Source organism: Passer montanus, unplaced genomic scaffold (assembly GCF_014805655.1).
Source record: "Passer montanus isolate IOZ18808 unplaced genomic scaffold, ASM1480565v1 scaffold17, whole genome shotgun sequence".
NCBI classification, from domain to species: domain Eukaryota; kingdom Metazoa; phylum Chordata; class Aves; order Passeriformes; family Passeridae; genus Passer; species Passer montanus.
This window is the reverse complement of record NW_024364270.1, coordinates 10352868-10374211: the sequence shown is the minus strand read 5'-3', so window position 1 is coordinate 10374211 and position 21344 is coordinate 10352868. Positions and strand designations below refer to the sequence as shown.

Genomic DNA, 21344 nt, shown 5'->3' with positions numbered 1-21344 from the left:
ATAACTCAATTTTCTTAAGCCTTGATTTTGGACACTGACAAATTTGTATTTGTAGGTTATCAGGTAATACAAAGAAGTTGTTTCCAGAGTACAACTAAGAGTGTTGTTGCTGTATTGGTAGGAGCAACAAGAAATTTGAGGGGAAGGGGTAAAAAATTGTTATGTGAAATGCTATTTCCTTACAATATATCTTTGTTTGACCTTCCAAAAATTCAGTTCAACAAAATCATATATTAAAGGTGTTTTAAGTGTGAGAAACTCCCTAGGCTCAGGTCTTCAGCTGAGGGTAGAAGTTGTACTACCTCCCACAGCCGCAGAATGCCACTGCCATTGGTCAGGGTCTAATAGCACTGGCTCTGCATTCTGAGTAGCTCCATCCCGTTTGAGACAGTGGAAGCTAAAGGTAAGTTTTGGCACTTCTCTCTTAGCTGAATTTTTATCGCTGGAATACTAGTATTTGTTTTATTTTATCATGCTTAATACCGATTCAAAGCTTGCAGATTGTGGAGACTATTTATTTTTCCCTGGATATGTCTTAGTTCCTTCCTGTGAGAGGTGTACATAATCTTCATCAAAATATTTGATCTTACAGCTACTGCAGATGCCAATATTTCTACAGTGCATTCCAATATATTACATGAAAGGGAAATAGAGACATGCAAACCCTGCAAATTAGTGCAGATCCTGTAGCCACAGGTAAACATTTTTTTCCACAGATATTTGCTGGTTTTGTCTCTATATATGTAAAAATTAATACTTATCAAGCCTTATAACCTTTAAAAATCTTTTCTTTTTAGGTGTTGTGACATGCAAACAATTATGCATGGTGAACAATTTTTTATTTAAGAATTGTTTATTCAGAAGAAAAATTACACCATATATGCTAGTACTACATTTTGGGTTGATAGATAACACTCTTTACAGCTGAATCATCTTAGATAAATGACATGGAAAGGAAAAGCGAGAGCAAAACCAATTCTGTCAAAAATAGGCAGCAGAAAACGTAAAGACTGACAAAAACCCGCTAATTCTAGCATAGTTGCTTATTCCAGAATTGATTGTGTTTCTATTTTATTTTACTTTATTTAATTTATAAATAAAGCAGAATACTCTTATTAATATTGGAAGCTAATACTGAAAGGTGAAATTCATCTAAGCTTTCTCAAAGAGAAGACCCAGTGACTCTAGCTTCTTCCAGCAGCAGCTAAAGTCTTTCTGAATAAAGAAAATGAGAGAAAAATGAACGCCTTGTGTTACTGACCATCCCCAGAGGAATTTCATATCCTCATGCCTAAACCAACTTTATAAAGACCTCTTTTCATGAAGCTAAAATTCAGCTTGCTGTCCAGTACATACATTAAAAAAAAGTCTCATGTATTTCTTGTACTTTATTATAAGTAGCTGCAATTTTGAAATTAAATATTGAAGAGTGTGTATCACATAAGGAATACAGTTTATTGGACTTATGCATTACTCATTATCACTGGGCTTTTGGTGAAATTAATGTGAGCTGTAGATAAATAAAGATGTAAGTAAAGAACGCTGAATAGAGCCTTGTGTCAGGCACCTTATATGATAATAGTGAATGCATAGTTTACAAGGAAAAGGGAATGCATACACACTACTTCTCAAGCCCAGCATGAATTTTCTACCATTTTACAAAATTCTGGAACGTTAAATAGGTGATAATTCAATTTTACAGAACTTTAAATGGGTGATAATTCAGTTTTACAATTCTATTTTCCAAGGAGAACAGGTGAATACACCACACCACAATTTCTCACTACTTTAAAAACTGTTTAGGTTGAATAATGAAGGAATTCAGAGTACTGGCACTACTGTCCACAGGGCTATGGAGAACACATATTATTTTTTATTTTGCTCCCAAGACTTTTGTGAAAGTATGGTCTAGATGTGCCACATCAAGCAAAATTATGTTCTGACCAAAAAACTAATGGGTGAAAAGTATTTTGATTATGCTTATCCAGAGATGACAGAATTTCTAATGTTTTCTAACAGGTTGGTAGCTTTGTTTGTTTGTTTGATTCTGTTTTGTGTTTTTTATGATGGAGGAGAGATATAATATTACATTGTTATACATTCCAAAAGATTATTGTGACAGAGACAAGTAATATAATAATTTAGCTAGTTTCTCAAAAGTTCATATCTAATTGCAATGAAAACAGGTGAAGTTAGATGAAAGGGTAAAAATATTATTCTGATTTTTTTTACACCAATAAAATTGCATAGGTCTTTTCTAAATTATATGACTATGAGTATGGCCAAAGCAGTATGAAGAATTCTCAGCTCCAGGGACTCTTCATGAAGAAAACCAGATTAAACCACTGAGCCACGACAAATAAATATGAATTATTCATCAGAAATATTGTGGGTTTTACATATAAGTACTGTATTTGTGACATTAAGTTGTCATAGATTCCTTGTCAACACCAGAGTTCCTACCATCTGTCCATTTTCTTCTCTTTCAGAAAAGAAAACAAAATGCAAATCTTTGTAAATGTTTTTTTGGGATTTTTTATCTTTGAGTCCATTGGAGCTGCCCCTATCAGTGATACCATAATTTATGATTCTGAGTTCTATGACATACCACTTGGAGAGCTGCCTCACCCATTTACCTATGATGAAAACAAGCAGTCTGACCAAGTAGAGGTAATTAGAACTTCATTTATTCTGTCTTTCCAAAATGCATAAATGCAGTAGTTACTGATCACTTTTTCTTTGCCATGAAAATACTTATCTGACAAATCTACTCATGTGGTTTCTATTGCCTTTGCAGTTCATTCATGTTTTCCCTAACCTACAAACACAGCCAAAATTTATTTTAATTGTTTTGGATTTTATTTGTGGTAATTTTTAAGAGTAGGTGAAACACTTTCCTCAGGTCTCTATGGAATTCCACAAATTCCATTGGAGATCATCATTGTAATTTATCTGTCTGGGTGATGCATGGAGGCAGTTGAGACAGAATTTCCAGCATTTCCCATTAAATGAGATTGTAAAATGTTGTTTCCTTAGGTTTATGTTCACTACAAGTGTGTCAGGCTATAAATGCTAATGTTTTCTCTGGCTGTTAGGAAAGTGGCAGAAGGAAGAAAAAAGAAAGGGAAAGCATTTGAATTTTAACACAGGAAAGTAAGAAAAATTATTAAAAAAAACCTGTTGAAATTCTGATACAGTATGAGAGGGAAAGATATGTCGCCTGTAGAAGCAAGGGACCCCACTTGTTGGCTTAAATGCTTCCTTCCTCTTCTGCAATCCTTTATTTCTTTACAATTACTAAAAGGCTACCTTCATTTTTTTTTCTCACCCTGCTGATTAGACATTAGCACAACTTCCCTGAAGGTAATATAAGCACTCTCTAATTCAGGATTGTGTATGATAGAAGCTGAGAGAAAAATATAACATTTAAATAATAAGGTATTTTCATTTTTATACATAATATTTTAGTGCTTTTTCACATAACAATGAATAATTCATGAAAATACAATCCTTTGAAAGATTCATGATTACAGCAGGAGGGACAGGAGGCTCTCTTTCATCAATGTGAGAGAGAAATTGGATAACAGCTTTGAAATCAAAGGACAGAGAATTTAGGAATAACTTATTTAAAACTTATTCTTCTGTATTTCAAAACAGAAAACTGAAGAGATAAAAATAATCTTAATGTTAGCACTAAGATCAGAACCTTATAATTTGTAGGAAATCAATTTTCAATCTAAGAGGAATTGAGAAGAATTTTGCTGTAAGGAACTTACCTTGCCTTTGGCCTAGTTCCCTTGTGCCACTCTTGTGCTCTACTTGGTTTTGTTTGAGCTCGCTTTCCTGATAAAGTCACTACCAATTTTAGTGCTGTGCTCTATTTAACATTGATTAATAAACCACAGTTTCTGTCTCTCTTTGCTCTTAGAAATGAAGCCTTTACCATTCCTACAGAAACTACTTCCTCCCCAGAAATGGGAGAAGTTATTTTGAATGTGGCTCATCACTGATTTTTTCTCATTCAAACAGATTTCCTAGTAATGCATTTAATGGTAGGTGGGATTTTTCTGTGCTGCGCTCTCTCTGTGAGGTCCTATAACACCAAAACTTAGGGTGGCTTTTCCAAGTTTCTGAGTGAAGGATAGAGATAAAGCAAGGCTTGGATGTTCTTTTCCAGCCAAAAGGGAATCTGGGGTGACTGATGTTGCACCCAACAAGGAAAGATACGAGATCCCAACACGGATTGGGTTTTTTTAGAAGGCATGGAATAAGCAGAGTCAGGGTAAACTCTTAAGCTTCTTTTCCAGGACAGGATTATCTTCCGTTACTGAGCTCTTCAGAGAGCCTTTTTAAAATTCATCAGGTGAAGTTCATCCAACAGAGCAGTTGAACAGAGTTTTGTTTTGCATATGGATGGACCTCCCTGTGAGAGTCTTTTTTTCACAGATGTTTAGCCAAAATCTTTTTTTTGCTTACATTCCTAATATCATGTACCACCCAAGAGAATCCTAAGCATTCGTAGTTACCCATATCCCAGGAGATATGGTCAGTGCTGTAGAAATCATGCAAATTTTATAGACATGTCAATGTACTATTTGATAGGGCATGACAGTCTTGCAAGTTATATTTTAATCACTGATATTACTGATGCCATCCAAGTTTTAAGCAGAATACATTTGATTTCTTGATTGTGGTTATGACTTTACTGCTTAAAATCTTGTTATCATAGTGATGTGAACAACACAAGTGGATCTATGTGTAAAATTCAATATTTATTCAAGGTCACAGGTTAGTTTTTATTATGCATAGTTTACATGATGAGCAATACCACAGAGACCCAAACAGCAGGCCTTCAACAGATCTAGCCTGTGTGAAGTAACTCTTTAAGACTTGAATTTCCATTTAGAGAGCTCTAAATCATGTATTCAGGCTTTTGAAACAGTGGAGAAAAACGTAAAAAGCATTTTCTGGTGTTGTTTCTTGAATTTAAGATTTGAAAATTCAGTTATGTGCAAGTAGAAGCCATTCTGTTTAATCCATTTTTAGACTCATTGGCAAAAATGCAAACTTTAGCAAGGTTGTGTATCCAACTGATTAGCAGAAGGTCCAGGAAACTGACAAGTTCTAGTACTTTAGATGCATTCAGATGCTACTGCTGTTAATTTCAATGTGAATTGAAGTAGAAATTAACCTGTGAACCTCAAGGAGTTAAACTAAAGCACCTGTGTCAGCATGTCCTTTTCTAGACTATTATGTACTGTAATCACCCACTCGATGTGTAATCATCAAAGTGTGGAAAGACCTGAAGATAATTAGAAAGGGGTTCTTTCCACTCTTTCGATCTGGTTAAAATTAGGCATTAGGCTTGGCACCCCAATACCATGCTCCAAGACAAGTATGAATCATTCTCTTGAGATATCTATTGAGATGGGTTGATCTTAGCTAGCTACCAAGGTGACCATCAAAATGCTTTCTCATTGCCCCTTCTCAGACAGACAGGGAAAGAAATTAAGGTTAAAAACTTGTGAAATTTAATGAAGAAAAACAAAGGTTGCGTGCAGAAACAAAGGGAAACAACAGATTTATTCTCTACTTCCCATCAGCAGGTGAAGGCCAAACACTTCCAGGGAAGAAGGACTTGAGTACGTGTAGCAGGTGCTCCTGACAACAAACACCTTAATGATAAGGTGGCCACTCCCAACCCTCACTGCCTCCTTTCTTTCAGTTCTTGTTGCTGACCAGATGCCATATTGAATATCCCTTTGCTCAGCTTGGGTCATCTGTCCTGGTTCTATCCCTTCCGGAGATCCTGACCACCCCTGCCCAACTGGTGAGAGGGGAATGTTGGAGAGAAAGCCTTGGTGCTGTGCCAGCACTGCTCAGCAGTCACTGAGCACTGGTGCATTATCAACACCTTTTCAGCAGAAAACACAAAGCACAGCACTGAGGAATGCCATGGGGAAAGTTTATTCCATTCCAGCCAGACCCCATACACCTATCTTCCTCATATAACTTTTGATGAACCCTAGACATCTGTTTCAGGCTTAGTATGAGAATTTCATCTTAATACAGTTGTGTAAGAGTATCTGAGTCCAAGTTCATGACTTTGCTAATTCTCATAGTCTGGAAGTATTGTTTCTTGTGTAGAGGGTATGTGTGTATATACACACACAATTCATTGGATTGATTCATTCATTCATTGAAAACATTTTTCTGAAAACATTTATAGGTAGTGGCTCTTGATATTCTTCAGCTGAAGTCCATTTTTGTCATAGATTCTGGAATAATCTTTAGGTTGGGAAAGATTATGTAATGTATACATGGAATACTTTTTTAATGCAAATATTTCCATGGGAAAAGTAATTTTAGATGTGAATTACTTGCGAGAAGTGCATTGAATCCTCAATCAAAGCTATGTATTGTCACATATTAGGTGACATTATAGATTATAAAATCTATGGTTTCCAAGATCCCAGTGAGACACAGAAGACCTGGCTAATGTTTTGCATCCAAATGGAAATTATTACGGGAAAAATTTTAAGTAAAATACCACTCAGAAATAAAATGTGCATAGAGACATTAAGATAGCAGTATCAAGTCTTTCACAGATAATGGCTAAAAAAGGCAGTGCAAAAGAAAAGCCTATTATAAAGGAAAGAATTCTAAGGTCCTCACGGAGAAAGATACAGCAAAGAAATATCACTGTAAGTGTACAAGCTTTGTGTTGGATTTATCTTCTGAAACAGACAATAACAGTATAAACATGAGCTGATGTATCTCCCCTTTTCTTTACAGTTCATTACTATTTTGAATTAATATTTATATCATGATAGGGTCCAGAGGCCACAGTCAATACTGGGTCTCCCAGCTGCTCTGAAAGCATATACAAAGAGAGATTTCCTTCTTTAAAATGAATGGAATCAAGCCAGACACTCAAAGGAATTATTGTGTGAGCTTCTCACTTTTTCCCTCTTTGAAACTACAACTTTGTTTGGAAAATGTGTGAGAAAAACAAATTGTGGAGAGAGATTCTTATGTACATCACCTACATACATAATAAAATGGCACTGCAATTTTATCACAGTGTCTGTTAAACATAACCAGTAACTTTTTCTTTAGGTAGGAAAAACTAAGTTAGGAAAATAAGAAGGAAAAATATAGGCACATCAGAAAAATATTTTCATTGCTAAGATAAGCTATCAGTGAGGCTGAAAATTTAAGGAGCAATTAATTAAGAATGGTTTGCCTAGCACTGAATAAGCAGAAAAGGAAGGTTGGTCTGGGTCTGTTACACAAAAGAGGCGAGCTGTAAAATATGATCCACAAAATATTCAGAATGAAACACAGTGAAAGGCTAATATTTGATGCATTTTGATTAGCACTGGTTGTTAGACTGTTGATTTTGAATCAAACTAGTAATATGTCATTTTGGTGCCTGCACAAAGCTCAGAACTTGAGTTCCACACACACATTTGCTCATGTCTGTGTGCATACACACAAACCGTCTCTCCTGTTGGTATAACACACACAAAGAGGAGCCATGCTCGAGCAAGAACTCACTCTTGCCATTCTGCAGAGTTGAGAAATGCTTACACTGCTGTTCCTGTCTTTGTGGTTGGTATTTGATTAAATAAGAGCCTTTAAAGTGGATATACAATGACTTTTCAGAACATCATATCAATTTTGAAAAAACCCTACCAATTAGTACAAGTAATGTACAAGTCAGATGGCCACATAGTTGATCAGAGAATCAAACATCATTTGAAGCTTTATCCTCGAATAGGATTTTTTCTAGTTTTTCTGAAAGATTTTGACTACAGCTTGTCATTCACTTGTCCGCAGTGACTAACAATTCTATTTCTTTTTAAGAGAGAACAATAGGAGAAGTCTTCAAATGCAAATTTCAAGAAGAGTTTAGGCCGCTTTTGGATAGGAAAGCAAACCTCCCTGCCTGTGGCAAGGGGGGTGGAAATAGATGATTTTTATGGTCCCATCCAACCCAAACCATTCTGTGATTATATGAATAACTTCTACCATAATTAGACATTTTCTTGTAAGCCTTTGGTAGTTTCAAAACAGCTATGGGAGAAACCAGCTTCTTTTGATGGGTCAGTGTGTGGAACAACTGTCCCTTCAAGGTTAAAATGCCTCTTTTTAAGTTTTGAATTTTTCTTTGTATATTAAATGTATTTTTTGCAGTAAAAGAAACACTGAAACAAAGAGCACACTTCCAGATTCTCCTGTGGATTTAAACTTATCACATGTAATACATGTGATACACACTTATCACATGTAACACATGTAATACATGAGTTTTGATCATCATCTAAAAGATGTAGACATAAAATAGACACATAAAAAAGACATAAAAAACTCCTGAGCCTCTCCTAGTCTTTTGTTTGTCTCGCCTCTTTTACTCTCTGTGGTGAGATATAGATAACTAAAGAGCCCACCCTAAAAGGAATTTCTGTAGCCAATGTCTGGAGCTGCTTTTCAGAAGTTTTGTCTCATTCTGTACTGACTGTGAAGCAATCCTAATATAAGCTAAATGCCCAGCCTATGGATGGCAAGTTGCAAGTTGGATTTTACCAATTACATTTTATCACTTACTCATGTGTTCTGATTTCTGCATTCTTGACTTTTGTAATTTCTTGTTCTGAAAGTGCCTCTGAATTGGCCAGCCCACTACAAACTTTCATTAGAACATGGAGTCACATTGGATAAATATAGGATGGGGAAAAAAGTAGGTACTCCATGCAATCTTAGGAAAGATATCACTGTCCTTTGGTATGCTCTGGGACTAATCTGCACTGGTATTCTCTAAATCTCTTGATTGATTCCAAAGACAGAGTGGGGTAACTATTAACCACATAGATGGCTAAAGATAGGTGGTGTGATACCCCTTCAGTTTTTTCTTATACAGTGTATTAAAACTGTCTTGGAAAGCAGATTATTATTGAAGACTTGTAGATATTGGCAAAGAGAAACACACTTTATTGTATTTCTCTAAAATGTTCTTCCTGCTTTGTGATTTTCCACAAAAATTATTTCTTAAAGTACCAGATGAAATACAAGTCTACTCCCTGCCTAATTCCAGGTTCCCCCCTCCTTCCAAAAGCCCTATGGAAAATAATGCCATTAGGTGATATACAACCATTTATGTTTCAACTTTTTTTTTATTAAAGTCCAGTTGCCAAAAATAAACAAACATCTGGAAAATGAGGGATTGTTCTGTACAGCATATAGTCCAACAAACATCTTTGTCTTGTTACAATCTTGCATGATTTATCAAACTTGTAAAAGATACAAAGCTGCATGGATCAGATGACCAATAATGGGAAACAGACTTTTACCTTTAGGTCACTAGTTCAAGTCCAAGTTATGTACAGCAAGAAAATACTGCTCATGCTCTGGATCTGGTATGTAAAACACATATATCAATGAACTCCTACTCTGTTGCAAGTATAAAAATTGCAACATCCTTAAGTTAACATCAATCATTTTTATTTTCTTATGACACTTACAACTGCAGAACACTGAATAGCTAAAGCTAACTATTTGGAACAGTTTCCCTAAACCCCAGACATATTGCATTTACAGGGAAACTGCTGGGAGACATCCTACAGTAAGAAAGAGATAACAGTGTAGAAATGGAAGTACTAGAGATTAGCACCTCTGCTTTGCTACCAAACAGCTGCAGTAATTGATCAACTAAGAAGCCTCAGAAAGCATAAAATAAATAACAAATCCCAAGATAGTAAGTTCCATAAAGCATGCCCCAAAAATGCAGAGAGGTGGCAGTCAGTGTAGATGACCCAAACCCCATAACAAGTGAAAGGAAAATTATCTTTGGTCTGAAGTCTATTTACAAAGCCTATCTTGAAAATACTCTTCTATAGAATATTATTTTCAGTAGAACAAAAGTTGCATATAAAGGCATTAACAGATCTGAAATCTCTGGATTTAATTCCGACATTCAGAAGAGGGATTCTTATCTGATTTCCACAAATCTGGTGAAGAAGTAGACAGCATGTGCAAGAACTTTAGTGCAGCACTAACCTGGGTCAATAAAAGTCTGGAATGTATCTCTCTCCCTCTAGGCTTCCTCCATTCGGAGAACAGCTGTCCCATTTCCTTTGTTCCCAAAGCCTTCTTTTGATTTGTCCCCAAGTCCATTCCTGGTTAAGCTGTCTACTGTCAGTGCTGCAGATGGTAATGTTGTGTATTTGTCTGCACAGAAGGACAAGGTACATCCTTACTCTTACATCAACTCAAGTTACTCAGTTCAGCTGAAGGTCATCTTGCTCATTTGATTACCTTGCATTTTGTGAGGTTATGACCTTAGTAACTGTATTGGGGCGTTTTTATCCATAAACTCTAATTAGCAATAGCATCTGTGGCTTAGTAGAATACAACTAAAGAATATACCGAAAACCTACAATGTTCTTAGTCAAAATCTGAGCCTGTGTAGTTCAGAGTGTTTACTGGTTTTTTATTGCTTTCATGTTCTCCGTCTTCAGCAAAACCAATTGATATAAAATATTTGAGCCTATTGCCATTATATAACCTAAACCAAATTATTTATGTACAAAAAATTTGGATTTTACGTATTTACTTAGATGTTCTGAGGCAATCCAGGATCACAGTGCTTAATACTGAAGTAATTATATATAGCTATGCTGCAAGACAGTCTATTATGAGAAGTAAAGTGTTTTTTCCAAAATTTTCACAGTTCATAGAATCATAGAATTGTTTGTGTTGGAAGGGACCAAGATCATCTGCTTCCAACCCCAATGCCATGGACAGGGACACTGAACTAGCACACATTGCTGAAAGCCCCATCCACCCATCCAACCTTGCCTTGAGCAAGGGAATCCATAATTTCTCTGCACAACCATTTCCAATGCCTCAGCACTCTCATAGTAAAGAACTTAATAATATAAAAAAGTTTCAGCTTCGAGCCATTCCCCTTTGTCCTATCACTACATATCCTTCTAAAAAGTCTCACTTGAGCTTTCTTGTAGGTCTCCTTTAGGCACTGAAAAGTGACTATTCTCTGGGCTGGATAACCCCAACCCTCTCAGCCTGTCTTCACCTTGTTGGCTCTCCTCAGGACTTGCTCCACACAGGCCCATGTCCTCCTCGTGCTGGAGACTCCAGTGCTGGATGCAGTACTGCAGATGGGGTCTCACAGGAACAGGGTAGAAGGGCAGAATCACATCCCTTTAGCTGCTGGTTACATATTAAATATATATATATACACATACAAAGAGATTCAAATACAGCAAGACTTGCCGGTGCTTGGAATCCAGATGTTAGGTGTTTTAGTTCTTTTAACTTCTATAGTCTACATACAAAATCAAATTTTAAAAATTCTATTTGGCCAGTTAATTACTTTTTACCTGTCTTTTACAATTAGAATTTATGAACAGTACTGTGATTGATTTCAACAACTGGTTCATCATGAAGACTGCAAAGAAAGCAGTAGCTGTGGAATGGTGTCAAAAAAGGAGATGCTTAGTCAGGTGAAAGACTCAGGATTCAGCAGTTTTGTGGTGGTGATGTGCTAGAAAACTGCAGTGGATGAAAACAAGCAGAATTTTGAGCTTTGGTGCCTTTGCACTTGGAATGATGATACTGTGACAAAATTCCTATATTTGGTTGTGTCTTAGAAAAAGATAAGGAGTGCTAACTGCAGCACAGGGGTGCAGCACTCACAGGGTTAAATGCTTTACCTGTTGCAGCCTGAATTGCTGCAAGTAAAGTCCAGGGTAAGAAATCAAAAAGGGCCTTTGCATGGTATCCACAGATGTTTTATTCAGCCGCCTGGTAAGATGCTCAGGTCCCAGGCACACACATCGTGGGGTCCAGGTTTCTCTCTATCCGAGGGGCAGGGGGTGAACCTGGTCTCAGTGCAGTACAAAGATGAGGGCCAATCAGGGAATGGGGGGGAGTGGCTCAGGGACATACGAACACACATAGGAACAGGGGTAGCAGCCAATGGGGTCTTAACAGCTTTTTGGGGGAAGATTCTTGTCCCCCTAACCGAGGGGATGCCCCCCAGGGTCTCCACAATTACCTACACTTTTAACAGCACCTCAGATATGCAAAATCCTATAATGATACTAATTAATTGTGTTGGATTTAAAGAAGAAAGAGTGCACTTTCAAAAGGGGCTCTGGCTCAGCTGAACAATGTTATTACACATGGGGAAATCAAGATACAATGGGAAAGTAACTTGCAAAGATCACACAACTGTCTGGGCGATTACAGAAAAGAACTCTGCCTCTTTGCTAACATAGACCCCTCTGCAACAAGCCTGGCAAGTCTGCAATTCTCTTTTTATGTGCAGAGATGTGAAACAAGAAAATTGCTATATCATAATTTTTATTCTGAATCATCATATAGGAAAATCAACATAATGCATTTTTAGAATTAGAGATAACCTGACAAAATTTACTACTTGGATTAGTCATGTTGAGTGATGGACAAAAAAAAAAGTTTTCTAGTTCCATTTAAGGATCTTCCAAATTTTATAAGTGTTTTAAAACCAAGATTTTATCCAATATTTTTATCGATATCAATTTTTACATACTACATAATGCAGCTACTAATGAATGAAGTTAATCAGAGTCTTTAACATATTAGAAAGTTGTATGTGAAGGTGGAGATCAGAATTATATAATAATATTTTTAAAATCAAGTTAGTGTTCTAAGCAGAACCTGCACACCTATATTGGATTTGGATTTATGATGGTACAATTTACACTTTTATGTTAAATGACTTGCCCTTTTTAATATTTAATAGTAAATTTTAATTTTTTACATACAGTTTATCATTTTTTATCACAAATCTAATTTGTCTTTATATAAATATGGAAAAACAATTTTGCTAGTATATTGTCAGTAATGAAGTATATGCATGTGTGCATACATTAAAAACACAAACACAGACAAAAAGTGAACAAGTATGTTGGATTTTCATGAATTGTTTATATATCATCAGAATTCATTATAGCTCCTAGATAAAATGCAGCTCCAGGACTAAATCTCAGAAAACATGTGACCTCTAGTGGAAGAATATGAATAACTGGAAGACAAATGGCTTCCAAGGGGAGTAAGCAGTAACAATTCCTTTTAATTTTTCTTAGACAGGTATTGGGACAAAACTACATTCTGTAATTCAAGAGAGTTATTCTTCTGCACCACTGACAGAAGAAACGGAGGATGAAGCATCAACGCCAAAATTAATTGACGGGTCTTCAGCACAGGGGTCAGGGGTTCTTGGACCCCAGACTCAAGATGGTTAGTAGGAAAGAGAAATGTTTTTGTGTGTAGTGTTGATTTTGAGCAAGTCCATTTTATTTTCTTTTTCACTGAAAATGAAGTACATAGTTTCTGTATGCGTCTAACTGAAGAAAGATGCAACATGCCTATCTTGAATTCTCCTCCAAAGTCAGATAGACGCCTAGTCAAAAGGTTTCCTTACTATTTCACTATGAAAACAACTGTGCCAGTTCTTCCAGAAGATTTACAACTTGAAAATTTGCTGATGGTTGGAAATGCTACCAGTACATGTTTTTCTGTCTTATATTTCAATATCATTATCAACTGTCTTTACTTAAAATGATTTACTACATGTTTTTTATAAATGTGTTAATACAAAGAAAAATTAAAATGTTGAAGAATTTTTGACTATGAAAGCTATAAACTGAAAAACTTAAGGAAAAGGAGTTACTTAGAACTTTTTAGTGGAGACAATTTTCAGTTCTGTCTATAGTGAAATAAGAGCTTAAACATTGCTGGGGAATTAAAATTTGCAAAACATAATCTGCCCCTCTCCCACACAAATTTTGCATTGGTAATTTTTGGCATTTGTCAGAATTGCCTCTAAATTATAGTAGGTCACTAGACCTGTCAGTTTCAGTGAGGGATCTTTGTGTTGTATGGTGATCCACATATAGTAACAGGAAAATCCTACTTTCTACTATGCCCAACACTACAGCTGAGTTACATAGAAGAAAAATTAAGTGAAAACAAAACAAAACAAAAAAAAAAAAAAAAACCAAACCAAACCAAACAAAAAACCCCTAAAAAACTCCAAACAAACAAACAAAAAAAAACCAAACCAAAAAAAAAAAAAAAAAAAAAAAAAAAAAAAAAAAAAAAAAAAAAAAAAAACAAAAAAAAACCAAAAAAAAACCAAGAAAACAACCCCAAACATAAAACCCAGAATTCCTGCTTCCAAATTTGTGTATTCAGTGAACTTAATAATTCATAGTCTTATTTTGGTACGTACTACAAATTAGCTTGACCAGGCAAAAAAATACACTGTCAAAACAAATAAAAATGGAATGAGAACTTCCAATGAGATTCCAGAAAAAAAAATAAACTAAAAAAAAAGAAGGCCCACCCTTTTTTTCAGTTTTGAAAATTAGAGGATATTACATTATATCCTGTAAATATTCTATATGATGAATTCTGTATCTGTCAACATTTTTGAGTACTGAATGCAAATGAAGTAGTACATCAAATAAAGAGATGCTCAAAACAGTAATGTATCAAATCAGATTTCTCTTTTGTCTTCCTTTACTTTAGCAACATATTTTCCTGTCAGATGTTACTTTTATTGGCCTGGTACTGAATAAGAGACTACAAGGCTCAGTAACATTAAGCCAAACACATTTTTCTTGTTGATGTATTTTTGAATTCGTCCCCTACCTCTGGTTTTTTTTTTATGTGTCCACCAGACATAGGTGAAAAATACCACTCCTCCAAGATCAAAACTAAGACAGGGTGAAACCCTTTCCCTATGGTACTATGTCGCAATATTATGAAAAAAATGTCAGCCATCCTTAACTTAATATTCATTCAGGCCTAGACTTGCCAGAATAGTTCAAGATGTGAATATTTTTGAATATTTTTTTCCCTCCACCAGACATAGGTGAAAAATACCACTCCTCCAAGATCAAAATTAGGACAGGGTGAAACCCTTTCCCCATACTATAGTACTATGTCGCAATATTATGAAAAAATGTCAGCCATCCTTAACTCAATATTCATTCAGGCCTAGACTTGCCAGAATAGTTCAAGATGTGAATATTTTTTTCCCTGTATCAGACCTACTCTCTGCATCCAATTTAATCTGTCCTGTGGAGAAAGTTAGGGAAAGCATAAAAAGATCCTTATCTCTTGGGAAATTGTATTCCTGGATGTCCAAGTAGCAATTATCACATAAAAATAAAAGAGTACTCTGGTTACTAATTCCTTAATCTTGCCTCAAAAAGCACCTCAATAATCTACAGGCAATTGGGGCAGATTAAGGAGGCACATCTTTCATGTAGCCACATCTGACCTGGAGAAAAAACTAATCTGCAAGAAAAACATTTTCATATTCCTGAATTATCCTACTATTATATAAATAACAAGAGCAAACCAGCCCATCTGCTACAAGGAGGAGGAAAACATGAAACAGAAAAATATTTCTATGAGATTAAAAACTGATAAATAGATATGCTGATTTATACTCATAATGTATACTCATAATATACTAATAAAAGATGTATCAAAAAAACAGTGTCACAATTGTTACAATCCAGTTTTTAAAATTGTTAGAGGGATGGATGCCTCTGCCTGAATAAAGATGTAAATGAGACCATATGCCAAAGTCACTAGGATGGATTTTATTTATTAGTAAATGTGAGGGGGAGAGAGGTAGAAAGAAATATCAGATGGGAAGGGGAGGAGAAAAAGAGGGTGTCAGAGAGACAGATGTGGTAGAAAAAATCATTCATCAGCTTATATTCCTCCATCTAGATGGAAGCATACACCTGCCAGCTTAAAGGGAAATCAACTTCTGGCTGGCTGCTGTCACCAAGTAGTCTATTATAGCCTGAGAAACGATTTATTAGAACAAGTTAATTGTTCTAGGCACAGGAAGAAAAACAAGTTCATTTAAAAAAGAATTTAATCACTTTAGTGTTGCAATTATATGATTTGGTGATCAAAGCAGAATGGGAAGTGAACTCTACCATGGACAAAAATGATCATTAGGTGCTTATGTGAACATTTCATTGTAGTAATTAATGCATGACTTTTATTCATGTCCTTTCTAACAAAGTGTTTTCTTTTAAATTCCTTGATAGGTCTTCCCACTTGCCTTTTGTGTACATGCCTAGGGACCACAGTCTACTGTGATGATCGTGAGCTTCATGCTGTTCCACCATTGCCTAAGAAAACCACATATTTCTATTCACGCTATAACAGAATCAAGAAGATCAGCAGAAATGACTTTGCTAACTTAAGTATGGATAGCAGTATTATTGAAATCAGCTTTGATTTTGATTATTTCTGGCTCATATAAACCAAAAATATAGTGATATATTTTATATAATGTTTGATTATGGTAAATTTTACGCATAAATACACATGAATTTTGTTACTTTGGATCATAAAGGTCCATAGATTAGATGCAGATTCTCTGTCAAACTTTTGAGTTATTATAAATAACAATGATCATTGATCTTTTTACTGTTACTTGCAATCATCTTTAGAAAAGTAATGAAACTCTCCAAATATTCAATTTAATTTTGGGGGATTTTTAATTGGAAAAAGGGCTTGAGTATATTTTATAAAGAAGTCAATATATCAAATTTCTTACATATAGGAAATGTAGAACAAAGTAGTAAAAAAATCTGTTTCCCTTTAAGTGTCATTTTTCCAAAAGATAATAATTTATTTTATAAAGAAGTCAATATATCAAATTTCTTACATATAGGAAATGTGGAACAAGGTAGTAAAAAATATGTTTCTCTTTAAGTGTCATTTCTCCAAAAGATAATAATTCATAAGATTCCCAAAACACACAGAAATCTTAAAACTTGACTTTGAAGTCTTTCACTGAAAGATGTATAAAGAATGACATAGGCAGGGTTTTTGTTAAAAATTTCAGGAAATACATTCTTATAAGTCTGTTATATCCTATTTCTCTGCCAGACCATTTAAAGAGGATTGATTTGACTGCAAACTTCATATCAGATATCCACAAGGATGCCTTCCGAAGATTGCCCCAACTTCAGGAGTTGGTGCTCCGTGACAATAGGATAAGACAACTCCCTGAGTTACCATCCACCTTAACATTCATTGATGTTAGTAAGAACAGGCTTGGTCGCAGAGGGATACCAAATGAGGCATTTAAAGTAAGTTTGGGTGTGATGGGAAAACATTTTCTTCCTCTCTCCAGAGGATGTGGTTAGAAGTGCAGCCTATCCTCATGCTCCAGTCCTCCAATCATCTTCGCAGCCCTCAAATGGACCTGCTCAAGGAGCTCCATGCCTCTCTCTTGTCCTAAGGAGCTCAGAAGTGAACATAGCTCTCCAGATGTGCCTCACCAGGGCTGAGCAGAGGAGCAGGATAACTTCTTTTGACCTCCTGGCAATGCTTTTCCTAATGTACCCCAGGACACCATTGGCTTTCTTGACCACAAGGGCACTGGTGGCTCATGGACAGCTTTTTGCCCACCAAGACCCCCAGGTCCTTCTTTGCAGAGCTGCTTTCCAGCAGATCCCCCCACAGTGTGTACTGCTGGTTATTATTTACCAGGTGCAGGACCCTGGATTTGCCCTTGTTGAATTTCAGACAGTTCTTCTCATTCTATCTCTCCAGCCTGTTGGGGTCCTTCTGGAGCGCTGCACTTCCTTCTGGGGTATCAGCCCAGCTCACTGTGTCATCAGTGAATTTGCTGAGGGGGCATCTGTGCCTCCTAAGTCATTGATGCTAAATAATACTTGGCCCAGCACTGAACCTTGAGGGACAGCATTATTGGCAGACCTCCCACTAGACTGTGCCATTGACCCTTCTGGGATCTGCTATTCAGTCAGTTCTCAATCCACCTCACTCTCCACTCTTCCACTCCACACTTCCTGAGTTTGCTGAGTATACTATGAGAGAAAGCACTGAAAGCCTTGCTGAAGTCAGGGTAGAAAATATTCAGTGTTTTCTCCTCATCCATTCTGGTAGTTGTTTCATTTTAGAAGGCAATCAGGTTGGTCAAGCATGATTTACCTTTAGTCAATCCATGCTAGCTGCTCCTGATCACCTTCTTATCATCCCTGGGGATGAAGATTACCTCTGGAATGAGGTGCTCCATCACCTTTCTAGGGATGGAGGTGAAGCTGACTGAACAGTAGTTCCCTAAATCCACCTTGCCCTTTTTGTAGATACGAGTGACACTGGCTTACCTCCAGTCCTCAGGCACTTCTCCTGACCCCTGTGACCTTTCAAAGACCACTGTGAGCAGCCTAGCTATAATGTCTGCCAGATTTGTCAGCACTCATTCCTTCAACAAGTCAAGGGAGAAAATTATTTACCTTTTGAAATGGAATGAGAAATTGCGAGAAATCAGAAATTTTTAACTCAGGTATTTCTTATAGAGTTATAATTTGCTTCAACACGATACACTTCTGAAAAATTGACTAGCTTTGTCACAAAAGAAAGGAAATAACATCATCATTAAAATTACATCTTTAATAATTCTGTAAATATTTGAAAAACATTTTCCCTTTCATTTTAATCTGAACATCTAACCCTTATCAGCAACATTCTCAGCCTATGCAAATCAGAGTTCACTACTGTCTATGAATTTCTGTTTTTTTCACCATATCACGCTGAAACAAAATGCTCTGCTATCCAGTGATGCTCATTGCAGTGATAGATTTCAAACTTACTTGCCAGAGATTTTCAAATATGTCTCTCATTTGCCCCTGTTTTCTTTCATATTCCTCTAGAATCTGGATGAATTGCAGCATCTTTATATCACTGACAATAACTTGGATCACATTCCATTGCCACTCCCTGAAAGCCTCCAAGCTCTTCATCTTCAGGTAGGTTACAAAAGAAATGGCTCTTTATATCACGCTCAAAGCATATGCACAACTCAGAAGGGCAAATATTTGTCTTGCAGTGTTTATTCTTTTTATCCAAAAGTGTTACTTGACTAAATGAACTATAGGAAACATAAAATTAACTAGTGATTGCAGTGTTTTAGAGAAGTAAAATTTAGCTCAGCTAAGCATTTTTTTTCAGAATTTGTAATACAATTTTATTTTACAAAAATACAAATATTTTTCAAAAATCAAATTCTATAATTACTATTATTTAATAGTTTCTTTCTGAATCCTTCCTTTTAACCTTTTCCTGCTTTGCTTCTTTCCTTCTGTCTCCTCTTGTACCAATTTACAGTTTTGTTTATCAGATGTTTTTACATACTACACCATACAAAAAAAACCTCTTTCAGTAAGCAATGTAATGTACCTCACATCATTTAACTTAGAACTTTTAGTAAGTCAATTTTTTTAAACTCTCTGCCTACTAGCTGACTTCCTTTTCACCTGTTTGTGCCTGTAAATTAAAGATTCAGTGCTATGTGCCACAGAAAAAAATTTAGCGAGCAAGACTTTGTCCACACCAATTTTTCACTAGCAAAGGAATGGAGAAGAAAACAATTTTCAGCCCTCATTTTAGGTAATGAGCTTTTTAGTCCCAGTTTCCTGACAATGGACAAAGCATTCCTGGAATGCTTTATTCCAGCAATTCATTGTTGAGAATGGTTAGCTTCAAGAATGGAAGCTCAGTGAATATAAGGCATGTAAAAGCAATTTAAATCAAAGAAATAAAACCAAAATAATTCAATTTTGTCAGTATATATACAGGTGTGAGTTAAAATAATGTGAAAGGGCCGAAGAGAAAGAAATTGTCACAGACCAAATTACAGAGTTGTACCTTTGCAAGTTGAGGTGTATTAAGGTGTCAGGATGATAATTATGTTTCTATGATTTTTGGACTGGCCTATCGTGGATCAAATTTGTCTCAATATGGCTCCTCACTATAATCTGGAAATGAGAATGTTCTATACCTCTACCAGGCTCCTCCTTCAAAATTTGTCTTTGTTACATGGTTTGAGTTACTTAGTTTTGAAGTTTTGCATTGGCCAAGAAATTTTCCCCTGCCTGGAAGATTTCTCTGTTGATGACTTGCTGCCACAATCTGGGCTCTTGAGTTCAAGCAAGTATCTCTCTAGACACTGAAAATATATCCCTAAATGGTGTTTCAGAGTAAAAAAAATTATTTTCAGGTAACTATTTTGATAGTTTTTTTCTTGTTTGCTCATTTTCTTTTAGAACAACAACATTCAAGAGATTCATGAAGATACTTTCTGCAAAATGAGAGATTTTACTTATGTGCGTAGGGCTCTTGAAGACATCAGACTGGATGGTAATCCCATAAACCTGAGCAAAACACCTTATGCTTACATGTGTCTACCCCGTTTGCCAGTTGGTAACCTCATCTAAGCTACATTAACCTAGATGAATTTTTACAAACATCATTTATCTGGGAAATATTTCTGTTAATATTGGAATTTATTACTGAGATACTGAGAAGATTATGAAATGCTGAAAGACAAATCCCTTATCTACCCAACTGCAAGTTATTTAGCAAAATCAAGAAAAATACTTTACTACAAAAGCAATGAAAATACAAAATTTTTTGCTGAATTGTTCAAATCTAATGTATGAATTCTAAATTCAAATAATTTTACATATTAAAGTATAACTATCATATGGTAAATAACAAAATAAAAATAAAATTGTTTACACAATTGATTATTTATTGGGTTTTATTTTAATTAAATATTAATCTCTCAGAGATACATCTATTTTTCTACTTCTTTCCTTAAAGATTCCTTCATTTTGGAAAAGTACTAGCAATCTTCCAAAAACATGTTTTCTTCAGAAAACAGAATATTTTCTTCAGATTACCCTCCCATAATCTATATATATTTTTGCAGCAATAATTTATCTTTGTAATGCTGATGAGGTTCTTGGTAAATCCTGTTAACTTAGGCTTTTTGCAGTGATGCAGCTATTTCTGCTGCTGGGTTCTGGAGCTGGGAAGCATACAGGGTTACCTCAGCAGCACAATCCACTGGCCAGTACAAATATTCCTTCAGCCACACACTCAACTTGGGAGACCTATGAGAATCTCAACCATGTAATTACTTTAAGTTACAGGGAGTTGATGTTAAATGTCTATTTTCTAGTAAATATCTCACCTGAAAGTAAATACAGGAAGATATGTTCTGCAGAAGGTCTGAGGCTCTCAGGGTTCAAGAGGGAGACAAGAATGACATTAAATCAAACTCATAGTTGTGAGGATTAAGCCACATGTCTAAAAGACTTTCCCTTGATGCAATGAAGCTGAAGTGGTAATGCAGTTTGAAAAAAGTTGTATATGCTTAGTCAATATGGCTCTCCAGTAAGTACCTTTTATACCTCATTCAAAACTGA

At 35.8% G+C, this 21344-nt stretch overlaps 1 protein-coding gene across 1 annotated transcript; it reads left to right on the top strand.

The window, feature by feature from the left end:
* Positions 1–356: 356 nt before the first annotated feature.
* On the top strand, positions 357–20348 carry EPYC (epiphycan). The gene is made up of 7 exons (XM_039704091.1): positions 357–407; positions 2490–2670; positions 13152–13305; positions 16146–16304; positions 16996–17198; positions 18786–18881; positions 20178–20348. Exons 2-7 carry the CDS (start codon positions 2503–2505, stop codon positions 20346–20348), a joined length of 951 nt encoding a protein of 316 aa, XP_039560025.1. The 5' UTR covers positions 357–407; positions 2490–2502.
* The last annotated feature ends 996 nt before the right edge of the window (positions 20349–21344 follow it).